The sequence below is a fragment of the Rhamphochromis longiceps genome, linkage group LG15, assembly GCF_057381845.1.
Source record: "Rhamphochromis longiceps isolate RC_006_pf linkage group LG15, R_longiceps_female_GT1.1, whole genome shotgun sequence".
Taxonomy (NCBI): Eukaryota; Metazoa; Chordata; class Actinopteri; order Cichliformes; family Cichlidae; genus Rhamphochromis; species Rhamphochromis longiceps.
In genome coordinates, this window is record NC_140571.1 from 16,400,414 (window position 1) to 16,420,677 (window position 20,264).

Consider the following 20,264-nt stretch of genomic DNA (forward strand, 5'->3'; position numbering starts at 1 on the left):
TTGCCACTGCATACTCCCAGTTGTTTAGATGGACCTGCTTGTGTGTTACGTTGCATGAGTCATGCATCATTAGCCAAGCTTCTGATTGGTCAGTTGTGGTGTTGCCGAGCTTTAATCTAGGATAGGGGTGGGAGAGCTACATTTTAAACATTAAGATGGCAACACATGGCCATAGTACACAGTATAATAACACAGCACAGCCGCATTACATGGCATGCCTAAAAGGAACAGACCCGAACCAAAGCATGTTAAAGTGTGGTGTTATTTATGTATTATGAAAAGCGTGTGAGTTACTTAGGGAGGGGTGAAAAACAAAATGGGGCAGGGGAGCAGTAGGTCACTGATATACTTGTTTGAGAGGACACACTGGACAAAGCATTCACCTGTACTCCCCATTAGCACAAACTTTGTAACGGACATTGCAATTGGCTACATAAAATAAAAAAAATGTTAAAAAAAACCCCAAAACAAACAATTTAAGGTAAGTCAACAAGCTTTAGCAGCTAGTACATATGCACACCTACATGCTGGTTGCACAAAGAAACTACACTACACATGTTAGAGTTTGAAAGAAAAAAACTTTACTAACAGTATTGTTGTACTGTGTTGCATGAAACTTGAGTTAATGCTAACAAGTGTCCCAATGAATGATATGTCAATGTAAAAATGCAATAATTTCAAGGTTTTTTGTGACACAGTTCAAACAATATGTCCCTTTATTTAGCATTTCAGGTTCTTTGTGCAAGCACAGTCTTTCCGGTAACTCCCTCACTGAGTGTATTTGGTGTTTGCCTGCAAGAGTAAAGCTATGAACCCTATTGAAACATTTTTTTTCTCTAATTACATGCATTTTTTTAATATTATGGATTACCTGGATTTTTACTGTTTTTGTACACTTTTCTGTCAATTTAATATTGGAGACATTTGCAGTTTTATTCATTTTGTTGCCTTTGTTTTCTTGTTGAATCTGGACTTTTGTTTTTGTTTTTTATCCTTTCATTCTCAATTGGGTTTCCATCTACGATTTCTACGATGTGACAGAAGTACTGAGGACAAAGGAGTGTTCTCCAATCCCACCGTCTTATTTGCTTAACGCTATTCATTTAACTCTGCTCCAAATCTGTCAGCTCAACATGGGCGAAAACAAGCAGTTGACTGTACATTATGTTCTGAAATTGTATTACCAAGATTAGCATAATGCATCGATTACAACATGCAATATAAGACTGTAGCAGTTCAGAGAAAGGACTCCCTGGATGCTGATAAAATATACAGTACTGCCACCTCCCATACAACCCGTACTGTAAATATTACTTGTTTTTGGGATGCACTATAATTATGCGTGAATAGTGGCCATAAAATAAAATAAAATAAGAGAGAATCGCTTATTCATGGAATCCTGTTTTTATGTTAGTCTTCAGTACTAGATTATTACTATTATTATTAAACTGTAAGCAACTTATGACCCAAACCCTGAGGCTAGTGGGCCATTGAGTGGGGAAGGGACCCCATGGTGCTCCGTAGGGCAGACGAACAGCAAACCCCTCTCCATTTGACCATCCACCTCTTGAAGGATAACCAAGGGGAAAGAACAACTGGAGGCATCAGTGATGATTGTTGCAGGTATTTTAATGTTGACACGCATACATATATCTATGTATATGTGTGTTTTTGCACTGCCTTCTCAGTAAAAAATAGCAGATAAAGTTTATATGTAGTTGGTAGAAATATCGCCTTATGTTATCCCAAGTAGCAAACATGGTGTCAAACAACTCATAAAACCTCAGACATGTTGATTTATTTTTAGAGCACTGGTAATGCTGAATATTGATTACAGTGATGAATGTGATGCTGGCTTTTGTGAGTTGTTTACCACGTCTCTATTTTAAGTGTTCTTAGACCACATTGTAAGTGTAAATGTATGCGGTATGTTCTGCCCAGACTCTTCAGAATGTTTTCATGCTTCAGCATAAAATAGCAGTGAATGTTATCGCATTGCCACTGTCTCCAATCATTTGTGAGCGCAGCATCTACCTGTTGTACATGTGTGAACTTTTTTTCTTTTCTTTCATGAAAATCTGGCTTCTTTTCAAAAGGCCACTTGTGGCAGAGTCTAACTCTTGGCAGTGATTTTGTCAACTGTCTTGGACTGTGGGATTGCAGCCTCTCCCTGGTGCAGCCCTCACCGGGTTTGAATATTTCACATGGTCTAAATCAGCCACCTTGGACCTGATATGTTCAATAGGGTTCATATCTGCTTCTTGTGATTCTTCTACTCCCTTTGCATCTTTTCTTTTGCACAAAATTGCACAAATTTTAAGTAAGTCAGAAACATTTGACATGGTTTGAGAAAGGGTTCTCAGAAAAAAAATGAATCTATGATTTGATAATGATTGATGTATTTCATGTTTAATTCCACTCTTTGTTGTGCTGTGCAGTGAAAAGATGGAAAGAAGCCTTGAGATGACTGAGAAGGCAGTGTAAAAACATTGTGAAAAGCCTGCAGTATGTGAGTTAGGTCATAATCGTTGCCTTTGTGGAGTAAGAGAACTGAAAAGCACATTTCAGTAAAGGTGCATTTTTAAGCAGGTTTTGGCTGACCGATATTCACCTACATCTTAGCCGTGCACATTTCTAATGCTTGTGGTGGGTGCAGACGCGTTACTTAACGTTAAACCTGTCAAACCAAATGGGAAATCAATAGATCAGAGCTTGTACATCTTTGGAACTTTCCACTCACATACTGTATGTTTTCCATAGATATGTGTTATACTGTAGATCAGAATCCCAGTCAAATCCCACTCCAGCTGTTCTTTTCACCCTGAATGTCCTTCTGTTTGCATATTCACATTTTTCTTCCAGAGGGATATGATGTATTGGATGGAACATCCTTACTAAATGATGACATGATCGAGGATGATGATGGTGCTAGCTCCTCTGCCTATGCGGAGCTCGAGAGGCTAGAGAGAGAAACTGCTGCTGCACGCAGCCAGCACAGTACTAGCTCCACGGTAACAGCCATCTCGATCCCACCGGCACCTCCACCTTCATACAGGGTCCCTACCGCCTCACCAATAGCCACCTCTGAGCAACCGGTTCCTCAGGCCATTCAGGCCTTTAAGGAGTCTGCTAACATGGTCGCTGCCTTCAACATGCAGTGGAAGGATGAAATCTCTGCAATGCGCTACGAACTAGCAGAGCTGCGCAGAGATGTCTGTGGGGAATTAAAAACTTTCAACAGCAACTTCTTCAACTTTACTCAGTGCTACAACATGTGGACTTTGTGCCGGGAGCCCTGCAGCGACAGCACCACACAAACAGATGACAGAGTTTCCATAGGAATTCAAGCAGGCTCAAGCTGGTCTGTACGACAAAACACAGAGGACAAGTCAGTGATGTGCCAACCCGAGCCAGCACCCTTCAGTATCATGGATTTGATGGACCCACCTCGAATTGAGATTATAGAGGGAACTCCTGAAAGCACGCCAGAGGGGTCAGGCAGCCCCGCCAGCCCACTTCCAATAGAGGATTTCCCATGGGAGATCAACAAAAAGCAAAAGGCTCATAAGCAGCCAGACACAACTGGCCACACAGGTGGTCACAGAAGCGCCAGTCTAGAACTGTGGAGCAGGAAGTACACCAGTGGGCCCATGTCATACCTTTCTATGTCATTTTAGCCATACATACATGTAATTGGAAAATGAAATAAGGAAAACGGGCTGAAAACCTGAAAATTCAGAAAAGGGGAGCAGAACCATGCTGTTATTAGATGTCCCTTTACGCTATGCAGACACAGAGTCTGTCATCTCTTGAACAGGTTTCACTATTGTTCAAGCAATCTTTTAACAAGTGTCTTGCTTAGCCATCGAACAAAGTAATTATTTTGTTTCACACCAGAATGAGGTGACATCATAATCTGAGGGAGAATGTGACTGATATTCAGATCCTCAAGTGCCAACGAGTGCAGCATCATCTTCCCTCCGCTGTCTTAAATACTCAAAAAAGCCAATTTAAGTAATCATGATTGGAAATTTGAGGTATATTTAACTATATAACTCAACTATCAGCCAATGTGAGGTGACTCATATCTCAGTCTGTTTCTGCACATGAATTTGAATAGCTCATGTTCATTCCAGTTTCTCTTCATGTAGAAACATTCTCTTAAGCACCTGAAAAAATACTGTGAATAACTTTATAAACCCTAGTTTTTTAATGAATGCATTAAAGATGAATACATTATTTAAGGATATATTGATATATAATTTATGTTTCAGTTATCGTGATCAAAGCATTCCTTTGCCATTGCCTTCTTCCATTTTGTAGCCAGTTCCAGTTGAAATGGGCATTTTTCTTTTTAATTTCCAACATATGAGCATATTTTCAGTGGTGAACTGATGAACCACGCAGCATAAAGATCAAACAGTAGTTTAGGAAACAGCAGGTAGTGGTGAAAACAATCTGTCATAACCCTCATAAATTGTTTAAAAGTCCTATTCTCTGGAACACTGTATGGATTGCACTGTCTCAAAGCTCTGAGGACCTAGTCCCTGACCAGAATTGTTTACGATAAATTATTCTGATTGACTATGAAGTCAAACAGCCAGCAAAGCGTAAAACAGTAAAGGGGAATTCACAGAAATTATCAAGTTTGAATGTACTGGCTTCAACTCATTCCTGCACAAACTGCATTTATGTTGAAACTCTGTATATGTATATAAATGTATCATTTTGTAAATAGAGAAACTTATATTCAATACTTGTACTGTTTGCAGTTACAAACATACTGTGTTCTGAAAGCGCTGAGAGGGGTTAAAGTAGTAACTGGGTTTCTAAACCAAACACACGTTTACCAGTCTTCAATGTCCATCTTTATTTGTTTCATCCTGTTCATCACCCCACTGTTTTTTGCACATCATGATGAAGTCAGAAGTTCATAACAGTGTTTCACCTGTTGTTTTAAGTGAATGTTCTTCAACTGTTATGAAAAATGTCTTAACTAGTCACATTTATTTTATTTTAGCTCTAAAAAAACATATATTTGATCTAAATCCTATCATATTTCTCCAGTGATAAAATGCTGAGGCTGTTCATCACTATAACAGAGAAACACTGGTCCCTGTAAGTAGACAATCAGAGCCACTGAGGGCCTCTACCTCTTCGATATGTCCCCAGAGGTGCAGTATAGTGCCACTGAATGTACTAACACCGCCTCACTAGTGATGGCTTAGCTGGGCTCCTGTCAAGCCCTAATGGGTGGGAGCCCAGAATCATCTGCTCTATTTGGCTAACTGCTCATTCTGCCTCTTACTTATAAAATAATAGTTGCTCATTAGCCACTGATATTGCCCTCATCCCCTCCATTGTCACATTATACCTGCAAGGCATACCAAAGTTAATACTGAAAGGTGTGGAAAAAGAGTCCAACAGCAAACAAGTTTGACAGGACTTATCTTTGGACTGCAGCACAGGACCACCGGAAGCCTATATGTATCAAACCCCGACTGAAATGTGAACCTTCAGCAAGGACTTTAAATAAAGAAGAGGCATCATCTCTCAATTTATAAAGAGAGTGGTTCTTCTTCCTGTTTTGCACGACCCACAAAATCAATATTCACAGAATAAAGCGGCATTTTGATAAGCTGACAGTTGTACAAAGGTGAATCAGAATTAATGTTGAAGCCACAAAAGGAGGAAGGCAGACATTTCCTTTTGAGTTTCTGCTGTAGGAGTATCCTACACCTGTTTCAGCAAGCTGTTAAACCTGAGCTCAAACACCTGACTAAATTTCAATCTGTAGATGGGGATGTTTGACAACAAGTCCAAAGTTGTGGTTTTATTAGGACATATACGGATAAGCTCAAGTGTATTGCTATGATTGTCTACTATTTGCAATACTGATTATACATTTTAAAACATTGTAACTTATTTAATTTAGCTTTAACCTAAACATAAGACGTTGAAATTTTCATTACAGACCATTACAGGTTGGGTTAGCATAATTAAATCATAAAATCATAAAAGATTACAGTGAAAGGCTTATGACTGTGACAACATTTAGCCTATAATCATTTTAGTATGAAGTGTATATATATATATATATATATATATATATATATATATATATATATATATATATATATATATATATATATATATAATGTGTATATATATGCATGCTTTTGAATGCTTAAGAGGGGACTGCAGTGGCATTCTCTTACATTGTTTCCCATTGTTTGGGGAATGTAAACTAATTTAAAAGGTGCTGAAGACTGGCCAATCGTGACGTCTCCAATCTGCGTTCATTCATTCTATGCAAGTCCTTTGTTTCTTGTTGTATGTAGCTACATTTTAACAGTTTTAGATATGAACGTTTATGTTGAGCCTTCATGCCGGTCATCAATTTCGGAAATGGAATCACATTTTCAGAAAATATTGGTGACTCTTTGGAAAAAAAAACGTTCTTATTTCTGCATGAGCCATGGGCAACGCTAAGGTTTCCTTAAGTGTTGGCTGCAAAAAAGTTGTTTCATCCACATTTCTACTAATTTAGCCTGTATGTACCTAAGAATCTACGATTTTTGGGGGGGAGGGGATGAGATTCCAGCTATGTAGTAGCATCTACATGTTTTGTGACACTGCATACAAAAAACTGAATAATCATATAACAATTTTACCAAATACAGCCAAATTAGAAAATAGGCCTCCAATAATATATTTGGAAATGCTGTACAAATGCTTAACATTCTTCTCGATCTATATACAACTAAACTGCAAACTCATGACTGATTGATGCCAGGGAATGCACCAAATTTTTTTAAATATAAGTTTAATCCAGTCATTCATTTTCATTTTATTACTTTGCTCAAAGATATTACCCTTCCCTTGAAGCAAGTTGAAATGTAGCAAAAATACAGATCTAAATAATATTTTCAAATCATATATGTGAAGGATATACATATTAAAAAAACAGACTGAAGATGAAATAGACAAAGGGTATTTGCAATTATTTTTTATCATGCAACCATATTTTCTGTAATGAAATATATAACTATTTGTAAGAAATTCTGTCTACAGTATCTAATATGTTTCAATATGTAGTCAATTTTGCCATTAGTTTTTGTTTACATTTCCTTGTCATCCAGAGATATGATGCAACAACTGTGCCAACTCTGTGAAGTCCAGTTAATGGGACAGGGGTTTTTGGATGGAATCTGATCTCACCTGAACCTGTAACACTGCTTCAATATAAATCTTTTTCTATCCCTGTGTTCTCTTCCTGCATTTATTTATGGTGTCTTGGAGAAAACAAGCTAATTTTCAGGGATCTCAGACTGCATTGTTAAGTGAATACGATTTTGTCAAATTAAAAAAGAAAAAAAAGAAAGCATTCTTTTTAAATGATAGTTTAGCCTGCACTTGTTAGCTTATGCTTATTTTGTTAAATGAATGAAAACTGTGTGATACGTTTTTTCCTCTTTTATTTTTGCTTATTGTGGTGTTTCTTGTGATTATTTATTTCAAACTTTTATTGGCCTTATGTATTTTTCATAAATTGATATAAAACAATGGATTGAAATGTTTATGATGTTTATGATAATTCAAAATGGAAAAATAGGGATCATAGCTTTACAGTGGCGTTCAAAGATGCGACTGACCTCACGGCACTGATAGCATTTTTTTGTGTCCAAAATCTATATACTCTTCAACACACTGCAAATACACAACACAAGCCTGGCACAGTGTCTTTTACTTTGACCCTCTCAATATGTCTTGCTTTTCTACTAAGCTATCACCTTTTTTGTTTTTGTTTGTTTGTTTGTTTTCCTTTTTTGTCGTTTCCCCCATTTTAGGCCTCCGTAGCTTAGCTGGGGGGCGTAGAGAGTACGGTAGGTCTGGTAGGGAACCGCTTTATTCTATCTTTTTTGTATGTTTTTCATACATTTTGTCTGTCATTAACATTTTCACTTGATAAAAATGAGATATCATAAGTTAAATATGCCATCATGTATAAGTATGTATAATACATTTCATTGTTTTCATCTGTTTCAAAATTGAGTTCAATTTTATATTAAGATTTTATAGCAGTTCTGGATCTTTTTCAAAAAAAGAAAAAAAGTTTGACATATAACAAAAAATACCCACATGTTGGCCTAGTGTTAGCCACTGGCAATTTTGAACAATATACTTTTAAAATCTTTTCTGCACAACTGCCTCCTAATTTAACTGAGATGTGCATGAAGCCTTTTAACAAAGACCATAATTAATTTTTTGTTCATTTCTTTTAATATTATAGTTCTGTTTAAATTCATTAGTTTTAGCAGTGATTCACCCTCTTGCTTTAACCATTGTATATATTTTTCTTTATGAAAACCGAGGGGAGTAAAATCAGCACACACTGTGTTTAAGGCAGGTTCTGACCAGCATAACAGCTTTCTTCTACAAACCACCACAAATCAATGCTTAATATACCTTTGTTAATGTGTAGTAAAGTCACTTGTTTTTAGCAGTTGCTTTAGGATTAGTTTTAAGAGAAAGATAGACACTATTTCCATTTTAAATGGGGTGGTGTAAATGGTATTTTATAGCATTCTACCGTCTCACATCATGGTAGAAGATTTGGGTATTTTGGACACTGATATGTTTATTTTTAAATATACCAGAAAGTGGATTTTTTTTCAAGCAGGCTACAAATCATGTAAAACTTGTAATCGGGGGCTCTCAGTAGATAAATTAACTTATGAGTAATCTTAAACTCTCTGTTCGTAGTGAGATGACTAGATATACTGTAGCAAACCTAGAACATGTTAGCCCACTAACAGTCATATCCTATAGTTACTTCTCAGTTTCTGTGAAACAAATCTTTTGATAAACCACAGGCCTGTACTACAAAGCAGGATTTGGACTTATCCAGGTAGCTTCTGAGTTAACCCTGGGTTTCTGCTATTATAAAGTTAGGGGTATATCCCCATGGTAACTAATTCTGCAGACCTAAGATGCTCTGGAGCAGGTTCTGTTTAAGATTACAGATTAAAAGCTATGAAGTCACCACTAACCAATAACCAAGGAACTTTATTCCTTGCTTTTTCCGGTTTGGGTCAAATTATTTTCTTTTTTTTAAACTTTTGTTCTATAAGCATTAATATGCAATCCGATAACAGGGTGCATTTTTGGACTCATGGATTTATTATAACAGAATTAATACTGTATATAGTCTAAGCCTATGCTTGAATTGCATAATGTCAAGCCTTTACTCCTATAGTTGAACCTCATCAGGACTGCAGCTGAAAAAATGCATATTTGCAGACTTTCCTTATTGGGTTCAGATAGATAACCTATATTGATATAGCCAATTAGACTCTCATACTGGTCATTTGTCTGCAATAACTTTGTTACTTTAGATCTATTTGTGTATTTAACCTCTTCATATTTTTCCAATAATAGTGTTATCTTCTTTTGAAAAGTCTGTTGTTCTGCTGCCAGTTTACCTAGCCATGTTTATCACTGGTCATATATACAATTGTAGCTAGACTGATAAACCCTGGGTCAACTTATTGACCTTTTTACTGATGTTAGGGTAAGTGAAGCCAGCTAACATACCCTGGGTATGTTTATCTTGCTTCATAGTACAGCGTCCAGGATAGGCCTACTTACGTTTTAGATGGAGTGCTATTGAATTCCCAACATTAGTCCAGCATGTTGTCTTTGCACACTCAAAATATACTAACCTAATCTCAGGAAACCCTTTTCTAATTTTTATCATGTTGGTCTTTGTTTTTGACAACACCTTTGAGCTTACAGTGTACAAGTAACTTTACTTTGGTTTTAACAGCCGGGGGTGTGTGTGTTTATTACACTGAAAAAAAGTGGTAGTTTAGGCCATTGATTTGTATTGGTTTGTTCTGAAATACTCATACATACAAGGTTAATCCACCTTGCATCCATGGGGGCATCACCACTGTATGTATATATGTATGTGGCAATGAACAACATGTTTGTTTTATTGTAAAAGAAAGGGCTACACAAATTTAAATTTAAACATTTTGTAAACCCAATAGAATCATCTGCAATTGACCTCTACACACCGTCAGGTATAACTAGTTGTCCTATGTCAAATCATCCATTCAGTCATCCATTTACCAATCAATCCACTCCATCTTTTCAAAACACCAGTGTCATATTCAGGTTTAAACACAGGACAAGAGTATAGGGCCTGAATAGGAACAAGGAAAAGAAAATTCTCTATTTCTCTTTTTCCTTGTTGCTTTTGCCAGACACAGTTATTTATTTTGGCTCAGTCAAAGTTTAGGGAACAAACTTTAGGGAAAAAAAGTTGTATACTACATGCTATATGTATGCTGTTACGTAAAACAGAAAATACTTTTTGCTAGTTTTCCATATAAAGTATGCGCTTGTCTCTAATTTCTTAGGAAATCTTTTTGATTGCAACAAAATTACTCAGATAACAGAAACACCAAAGTTCCATTTTTATCATTATCCTTGTCAAACTGAAGTGAAACTAGACATTAACTCTCTCTATAGCTAGAGTTAAATAAAACACAGCAACACGGAAGATTTCACCTTCATTTTGTTACATCCGCAGCCCCCATGCTCATGTACACAGCTCGTCAGTCATTGCATATCATTAACCCACAACCCTGATCTGAGTAAGAACAGCATCTTACCAGCCTCTTTGCCAGTCTGAGTCCACAACTATGGCAAGAACAGCCTCTGGCACAAATGGCGGGAGTCGGACGGAGCGGAGACACTGTCAGAACTTTTCCCAACGGTTTTTCTGAAATTTAAGTGTTGAACACAAAGAAGCAAAAGGTTTGAGAGGTCTGGCTGAAAAGCACGAGAGTGGAGGTCTGTTATATTTTTTGCACCAAAATTATTGTTATGGAATAGTATTGGGTTGCACTTTACATAAAGTCCATGTAAGTACAAAAGGTTTCTCTTTTATTTTCCCTAATTGTGCCGATATAATCAATTGGGAATCTGCACCACATATGCAAAATATGCTAATTTCAAATGTTTTAATTTAATTGTAATTGTAAAGTAGTGATAAGTGTTTTTTATGTGTGCCCATGTACTTGCACTTCATGTAAAGTGTGACTAAAACTCATGAGATCAAATGCAAACAGAAACGCATTTGGTCATAGGGTGATCGTAACCATTTCGTGTGAAATTTTAAAAATGCCAAAAGTGAAACTTCAAAAAGATCCATATGCTGAAATACAACATGCAATGTTTTTTACTACATCAGTCAAAGCCAGTCTTCACATTAAGAATGAGAATAGGAGACTGCTTTACTTTTTAGTCTAAACATGTTCTTTGTCTGGCTGTCTCAGCACATCTCATCTTACTTCCTTACTGTCTAAACATCATTTTGGTAGTGTAAGTAAATAGTCTGGATTGGCTAATTCAGCAGTCTAATTTCAATTTGCTGACCTTACAGAAAGAACTACTTCAATATGAAATAATATGAAAACCATTAACTGAAATAATCCAAAAATATTTGACTGCATCCTGGATTTTTTAATATGGCTTGCTTATTCATATTTATGGTGATGATTTATGCTCTGTGTGTCTTCTAATTATGTGTAATATGAAAAGGTAGAGATTTAGATAATGCATGTTACAGTGAATGTTTTTATGCATTAATAACTTGCCTACTGACTTAAAAGTTAACGCAGACCTGATAAGTACCAGAGGTGTGGACTCGAGTCACATGACTTGGACTCGAGTCAGACTCGAGTCATTAATTTTATGACTTTAGACTTGACTTGAAAAAATGTTCTAAGACTTGTGACTTGACTTGGACTTTTACACCAATGACCTGGGACTTGAATTGGACTTGAACCGGTTTACTTGAAAAGACTTGATATTTCACCCCAAATATAAAATTTAACATGCATATTATATAGAGATTGAAAATGTGACGTCATTCAGGGGTAAAACCGCAAAGGATTCTGGGAACTCGTGGCAAGAGGTACTAGCGCGCGCAGGCTTTCAATTGAAATCAGTTATACAGCGATAAAAAGAAACACAAAAATGTCAAGAAGCTGTTGTATTATTAACTGCAATAGCCGGTCGCATGACAGCCACGGGAAGCCGACGGGTAAAGAGATCGGTTGTTATTGGATTACGTCGTTGAAGAGAAATTGTTCAAGCCATGTTTCCGAAGTAACAAAGAGGCGACGGATGGCCTGGATTGCAGCCATTCAAAGACCAAATATAACGTCCCAGAACACTCCAGCTCACAGGTTAATCTGCTCCAAGCATTTACACAAAGGTCAGTCTGCTGTTGTAGTTAACACGTCATTTTCATAACATAATTGGTGATATAGGTTACAAGCAAGTCTGGTGCTGAACAGAAATTGTCGCGCTATGCTCCTTTATTTATTGTGCATAAATAGTGAATTGTCCTGACACAATATTGCGTTTCGCTTCTGTTATTATGGTACATTGACAAAAACATATACTTTTATTCACAGGATAAAACAGTTTTTTTGTATCACTAATTGCCCAGTACGATTACAGCATACAGTATTATTGTCACTGCTACATTTCTGTAATGAACCAGAAATTATTTCCACTACTAATTAATTACCGTTGAGCTCAAAGGTTATATTAATAAACGGTTAACGAATGTGTATTTATGAAGACGATTTGTGAGACTGGTAAACTTACCTTTGTTCGTACGATGGTCTTTACTTTCTACACGGTGCATTTCAAGGTCCTGCACCCATCCGTCGGTAAACTGTACCTGGGCTTGTTGCAGTGACCTGAAGTTACTAAACTTCATGAGTGTATGCACTCACTCCAAGAACCGTATGATTATAAATATGCATATAAATATGCTACGATGAGATAGCTGACTTCATCTAACTAGCAAATGTTGGCCAGGCTACGTTGGTGATGCAGTTTTTTTTAATATGTATGATATTTTTGTCATGCGATTTTAAAGCTGGTCCTACAACCGCATCCAAGAATAACATGCAGCTTATCTCAGAACTGTCGGTGAAAATTATTCTTGGAGCTAGGTTTAATTGAGCTGCATTTTAAAGAGGTACAATTTCACAATTTGTGTGTATTTTCTAAGTTCACTATTTTGTCATGTGTTGAGAAAAACACAGATTTAAAAATTACATGGTCTAACATTTACATTTAGCATAACTGCAACATGCTTTTTTCGTGTTTTTTTTTTTAAAAGACTCGAAAGGACTTGAAATTCAAAATTTCAGACTTGTGACTTTACTCGGACTTTTACACCAGTGACTTGAGACTCGACTCTGACTTGCCTGACATTACTTGAGACTTGACTTGAGACTTGAGGATAAAGACTTGAGACTTACTTGAGACTTGCAAAACAATGACTTGGTCCCACCTCTGATAAGTACTGACAGATCACGAGATCCTGAGAAATGGTTAGGATATTCAGGCAACACTGATGGGCAAAATTCCTAATAGCCTAGATATTTATTGACTCTTTGAAAGTTTTTCAGCCTAATTTTACTAAAATAAATATAGCTTAATGGCTTTTTGTTTAGCCTCGTCAGATCATCATTTGCCATTCTTTTTTCATTTTAAAATGTACAAAGATGTTTTTATAAAATATTGGCAGATGGAACAGAACAAAGTCTATCCTAATATACTCTCACTCTTCTCTGACAATAAAAGCCTTGTTATCAGACACAAGGTTTTGACTCCTCAAAGGAATACTGCCTATGAGCATTGCCCATTAAACTGTGTTTAAGTTGTGCCAGTGTCATTAGAACGTCTGCATTTTGAGACAGAAACACAGTCAGTGTCTTAGAGTTGAGCAAATATGAGCATTTAAATGTGTTTTCTTTATAATGTGAAGCGTTAAGTTCATTACAGCAGGACTGTTAATGTAAATTACTCATAAGAAATGATTGCAAAACAAATGCATTTAGATCTATTGGGAAAAACAAAAGCACTGATGTAAACTGAGCATACCTGTGTTTCTCTCTCTTATCACCTGTAAATGATTGAATTAAGGATTGCATAAACTAAGACAATATATCCTGTAAACAATTTTCAATAATTCTTAGTCTGTTATGGTAGATATATATATATATATATATATATATATATATATATATATATATATATATATATATATATATATCTAAGATGATTTACTGTTGAGCATTACTGTGTTCCTACCCTGCATCTTTTCTGCCTAACCAGTGTTGCTTGCTCCTTACAGGGATTCAGTTTCGTCTCCCTACTTCCTGCAGCGTGGATCGTGCTCAGCCACCTCCAGGTACCAGTCCATCTCCATACTCTTCTTTCCCTCCATACTAACACTTATTTTTGCAGACATGCATTTCAGTCGCAGCCATAAATCCATGGGCAAAGCAAAGGAGTGATGTCATTTTTGCGAAAAAAAAAAAAAAAAGGAAAATCAGGTGAGGACCAGGTATCTGAAACAGGCTGAGAAACACAGCAGTACATCATCAAAAGGGTTGAGCAGTGTGAGACACGGTCAACTGTCAACATCCACAGGAGGTTTAAAATATGAATGAAAAAAAAAAGTGGAGTGTTGGCAAAACAGCTGCTTCACTCTCACAGATGCTAATCTGAAAGTGCTGCTGAGCCTGCATCTGCTAAACTTGCCTGTTTTATAAGACCAGACATGGTTAGAGCTGCCATACCCTCTTAATCACGGCAAGGGCGCCTCCAGAATTTTTTCACAGTGGTGGCTATATGGGGGCCACTAAAAATATTGGGGTAGCACCGGACGCAGCAGTAGGGGTGACAATGGGAAATCGTTAGGGACATAATGACAAAAATTGTATACATAGGAATAAAGCACAAGTTCATGTTGAAACTCTTTGAAAGGTGTCTTCCTCTCTTGTGCTCACATTTATTAAAATCATTACCAACACAGGACAGTCTTGCCGCGGGGGGCACTGGGAGGGAGGCAGCAAATTTTGGGGGTGGCCAGTTTATTTTTAATGTTAAAGTGACACATTAGAGCCATGAAACTTTAAACTGGCTGCGCTTCATTTGTGATGTTAGTAAGGTACAGCTTGGACAAACATATTTCCCAGCGCAGAATCAATATGGCACAAAAAAGGGCTCCAAATATAATATATATTTTTTTTAAATGATTAGAACGTGGTAGCCTAAGATGATTTTAAATCAAAACCCTGAACATAACCTGCTTCGACCAGGTTGTGTGTTCAGCTTGAATTTACCACACACTGATTTAGCCAGGTAAAAATAGAGATACTTTCAGGACACAGGGAAATCTGATTATCTCCAACCCATTAATCTCACTTTGTAGTATTGCACTCTGGTCTGCAACCCTGTAAATGTCATGATAGTAGCAGAGGTTTCAGAGGTTAGGGATTGATTCACTTTTCAGACCTACATTTCATGAGTGCTAACAATGAAAAATAACCTCAGTCAGCCTTGAAGTAAATGAATAAATAATCAGTCCCTATCCATGATTTTTAACATTCAAAAAACTGTTGGCATGGACTATGATCGAAAACAAATATTTCCATTATATTGCATTAAATAACCTAACAAACGCATTCCTAATTTTGTATTAAAAGTATAACTAAATGTAATATTTTGTTCAGGCCTGAATTTGTTACTTATTTAAATTGTTAATTATCAATAATCAGGTATGTAGTATTGTACAGGTTATGCTTATGATCACTACTTTGAATCTAGAATTCAAATATGTCGGTCCTTTCTGATTCATTTGCAACTTATTTAATTAATTGCACGTCAAAGCTGTTATAAATTAATTTCCCGACTGACCAATCAATTAATTAGGGGAACAGTTTTTGTAACACTGCACCTCAAGCAATCTGAGGAGCTACGTCATGCACACTGTTAATTCTCCAGTGCAGATGAAGAATTTAGAAAAGGCAATAGAAACTAACTATAGAGATTGTGGTGATGATATGTAGGCTACATTGGTTTGTTTGTGGTTAAATGCAGAGACAAATCTTTGCTGTTGATGTGTCAAAATTCCTGTTCTGAATGGAAAAGCTACCTGGGTCTTCACTGTTTATTTGTAATACTACGAATGTTGTACATTTAAGCAGAGGAGCAACACAATTTTATGCCATGGCACTCAGGTCTATTTAGTCTTGGCTGCACCTACAGCGTGTGGGTTTATTTGCTGAAGTGCCCAGTGCAGCAGTGCTGAGCCAAACAATCAAATTCAAACACAGCCAGGCACAACTGACTAAACAAAAGACATGATACTTCCCTGGACTATATTAGCCAAATTTTTAACAAAAGCTGAGTATTTAGAAGAGAAACCCACTGTCACTGCCTCTAGGTAGGGGATTTATTGTGTTCAAGGACTCCTACTGGTTCTCAGTATTACTGCGTGGGACAGAGGATAAGATTAAGTTGAGAAAAACTAAAACTCTGACTTCCTGTAGTACATAAAAAAAAAATGTGACAAGACTTGTGAATGCAGAGCCACACTGATTATTGAGGCTTCTCTGTCAGTGCCAGCCTCAGATTTCCACCCTCCTCTTCCTTAGAGCTCGAGGTTGTTCCTTCCAGCCTGTTGATGAGTCACACCAAATTCATAACTGTTCTGGAAAAGTCACAGCATAATTTTACAGTTTCCTCCATGGTTCCAACCCAAACTGCTGTGTTACAGTGAACAAGTGAATTAAACAAAGAACTTTGGTATATGTTACTGAAGGAGTTGAGATTGTTCTAACTCTGTTGAATAGTATGCTTGTGTAAGAAAAGATAAGACTTCTGTAGAGGTGTTTTATATTCAGCGCTGTCACATTTTGTCATAGTACACAATGACTCCCCACTTTAACCAGAGATTAGATCCAGAAACTCTACTGCAGTTACCTAACTTGTCAAATCACCACGCTATTATAAATGTCTTTTGTTGTGGCAGTGTCTGCACAAGGAGGGTTCCTGTTCTTACAGATTAAGAGCAGGAAGAAGTATCTAGACCCAGTATTAAGTTAAATGGCATTTGTGCTATATAAAATCGACTAACTGCAAAACAAAAAGGATCTGTAGGTTTATGCTTTTGTGTGCTTGTGATTGGAAGGACTTTGCTTAACCTCTTCAGGATCTGTAATTCCTTGATTGATGTGACGAAACTGTTAACAACAACATAAAACACAGATGTATTCACTGCAAGGGGATGAGTATGAAGGATGAGCCTGGTGTCAAAGTATATGTATAAAAAGTAGAATTTGCTATATTTTGTTTAAGAAGTCGCATATCCTGCAGGGTGATAGGGTCCTTGGGAGTATACCCAAAATGCACTTTTTGTAGTTTTCACAGTGAAATTATAAGAAAACAGATAAAACATCCAGAATGCCAATGTTTTTTACTGTTACTCCATGTCACAGACATGGAATTGGTGTGTTTCTAGTGTTGAAATGAAAAACTGCATAATAATAATGGTCAAATCTGATTAAAGAAAATATTGCCATGAACAAAAATATTTTGCCTTTAGATGGATGTCAAATTGACTTGATTGCAGTTCATGTAGACACTAACTGCAAACTGTAAATTAATGTAAGCATACCATAAAATGCAACCTTAATGTAGTACTTTAAGGTAGCATTTTATAGTATTCAGGTAAAGATTTTCAGGGCTTCATTAAATATACTAAATTAATTGCTTGTTATCAGCTCATTCTAAGGGGGCCAGGTGGGCAGGACTGTTTGACTGTTAATAGAGTGACTTCACTTGTAAATGTATTCTTATTCTGAATTCAAATTGTCAGTTCAGTTCAGTACATACAGTCCTGTGAAATGAGAGATTTTACAGGGTCTACGAAGTCTTATGAAAAACTACATCCACCCTTACTCTGTCCATAGTAATTAAGAGGGTAAGTAGCAGTCAGGTGCTGCTATTTGAATGCATTTGATTATTGCTCATCAGCAGGTGTGACCAGTTGTAAATTTTGGCAGTTTGCTGGTGTAAAGCATTGTGCTGTGTGTTAAGGCAAAGCCACAATCTGGGAATGATCATCCCAGTAAATTCACCCAAAGGTCAGACTGGGTAGAGCTCAGAAAAACACAATGCTACATCTTGAGTTGGAGATGAAAACCCTGTCTCTCTAAAAAGAACATGGCAGCGTGGATCTGGACAATCCACAGGACTTCTGGGGCAATGTCCTTCGGACAGATGTTTGGTCATAATATGCCACATTTGGCAAAAACAGCATATGAGCACACAAACCTCATACCAACTGTCAATTATGGTGGTGGAGTAGTTATAATTTAGGCTTGTTTTGCCTTGGCACCTTGCAGTCACTAAGTTGACCATAAACTCCTCTGTTGCAATGACCAGGTCAAAATTCAGACCTCAACCTGATAGAAATGCTGAGCATAAAGAGAGCTGAGTATAATCAAATCCACACAAACCTCAATGAATTGAAGCAACGTTGTTAAGAAAAGTGGGCCGAAAGTCCTCCACAACATTGTGAGAGACTGATGAAATCATACAGAAAATTATTATTTCAAGTAATTGATGTTGAAGATGACTGTAAAAGTTATTGAATCATGGGATGTACTTCGTTTTTCACAGAACTGCTAGATTCCTGTGAAAACCTTTTTTTCACATGACTGCAGGTGAAAAAAATAAGCACTTGTCAGTGGGTTTTACAGGACTATAGCATTATGCTTCACAGGTGAATGCCTCTCACAGATATTCCAACTGAAAAACAACTCTTATAATGATATTACTAAAATAAGGAAATTCATAAAACATACATACAGTACATGTCAGAGACACACGTAAAATTTCATTCATAAAATTTCCAGACTAACAGATGGAAAACATGGAAAGTACAGTACAGTCTACATTGGGGACATCTGGTGTCCAGTAGGTGTTACAGCAATATGTTGTGATTCCCCCTCCCCACACTGAAGTAGGACAATACTCTCAGAAGCCTATTAAGTGGTGACAGTGTAAGTAGAGTCAGCAAATTAAATGTCTTCACTAAACAACGTTAACCTAAGCAAATTATTCAATAATTTTGTCCAGTGCATAACTGTAAATGTGAGGGCAACAAATCTGTTTCCAAATGTCAGTTCATTCAGACAATCATGATGTACATGAATGAACTGCAGCATAGCTGTGTAGTGCTGACTCAACTTACAGGCTAATTTCTTTTTCATTACACTGTTGTGGGTGTACAGTCATTACATCTGCAGCAAACTATATGATTGCTCAGTTATTTGGTTATTCAAAAACAACACAGTGGTCATTCCTACTCTTACAAGAATGTTGGAGACTCGGTGAAGACCACCATTGGGCAAAATTAACAGCTTTGATAACTTTAAATGTACTTTTGCATTTAGAGACTGTAACACAAACAAAAATGCAGATTTATTCTAACAACTTCCTCAATGCATTAGCATTTTTTGTCTTTAGTAGGTCTGTAATAGGGTTGGGAAAATGAACATTATTCAACATATACAGTAGTATTGCTTGCTTTTGTGCTAGGTTATTGATGCAAATATTTTCTGTTACAGACAGGCAGACTCTCTCTTACAAGACTGTATGCTTTCTTTTTAATGTAAATCATTCCAAAATGAATACAGTTAAACTGAAATGAAGTTGCAATACAGCTGAAGAAACAGAAGGAAACACGATGTGAAGAACAAACCAGAGAGCTAATTGTGTTGTGAGTTAGCCGCTGATTCCTAGTCTGTACACAACAGCTGTAACAAATAAAAGAAGGTAGTTATGGTAGCTGACCTCAACTAGCAATGTAGTTAATCAATTTAATTTGAACTCCAAAAGGAGTGACTAAACCATACTTCACTAAAAATGTAGAAAATAACAACTTTCACCAAACGAGAGTAGGTTATAGGATCGTTGCTGCACATCCGCCTTTACTTGACAGGTTTTAGCTTACTAACCAAAAGCAGATGCAGTGGATTTAAATGACAAAATAAATGTCAGACACTTACATGATTTTTGCAGTTTATAATTCCAGCACAACATCCAGCATTTTCCCTTTTTCCCCTCGTCTCCATAATTTTCCTTGTTCCTTTCACTGCTATCAAGGCTGCTAGCTTGTTTACTGGCTCTTAGCTGTGGCTAGCTTTAGCTTTACCCACTTTACCTTTGTTAGCCTCTTTAAATTTCCATGTTTACTGGGGTTTTGCTGTTATGAATCTTTTCATGGTGGAGCCCTCCACCAGGAGCTGATAATGAAGAGGTGATGACGAGGTGATTGTTACATTATTTGTTTATGCATTACTTATTTATTC

At 36.8% G+C, this 20,264-nt stretch overlaps 2 protein-coding genes across 2 annotated transcripts in view; both read left to right on the forward strand.

Annotated features, from left to right (window-relative positions):
- LOC146652462 (disks large-associated protein 2-like) overlaps positions 1-20,264 on the forward strand; it is a 46,088-nt gene that overhangs the window by 13,255 nt on the left and 12,569 nt on the right. The window contains exons 5-6 of the mRNA XM_085382704.1: positions 7,851-7,895; positions 14,234-14,290. Of these exons, the coding sequence (XP_085238830.1) occupies positions 7,851-7,895; positions 14,234-14,290 (102 nt within the window). The remainder of the gene's footprint in view (positions 1-7,850; positions 7,896-14,233; positions 14,291-20,264) is intronic.
- LOC146652463 (uncharacterized) lies at positions 2,118-6,046 on the forward strand. Its single transcript, XM_085382423.1, has one exon. The coding sequence runs from the start codon at positions 2,826-2,828 to the stop codon at positions 3,675-3,677; it is 852 nt and encodes a 283-aa protein (XP_085238549.1). The 5' UTR covers positions 2,118-2,825; the 3' UTR covers positions 3,678-6,046.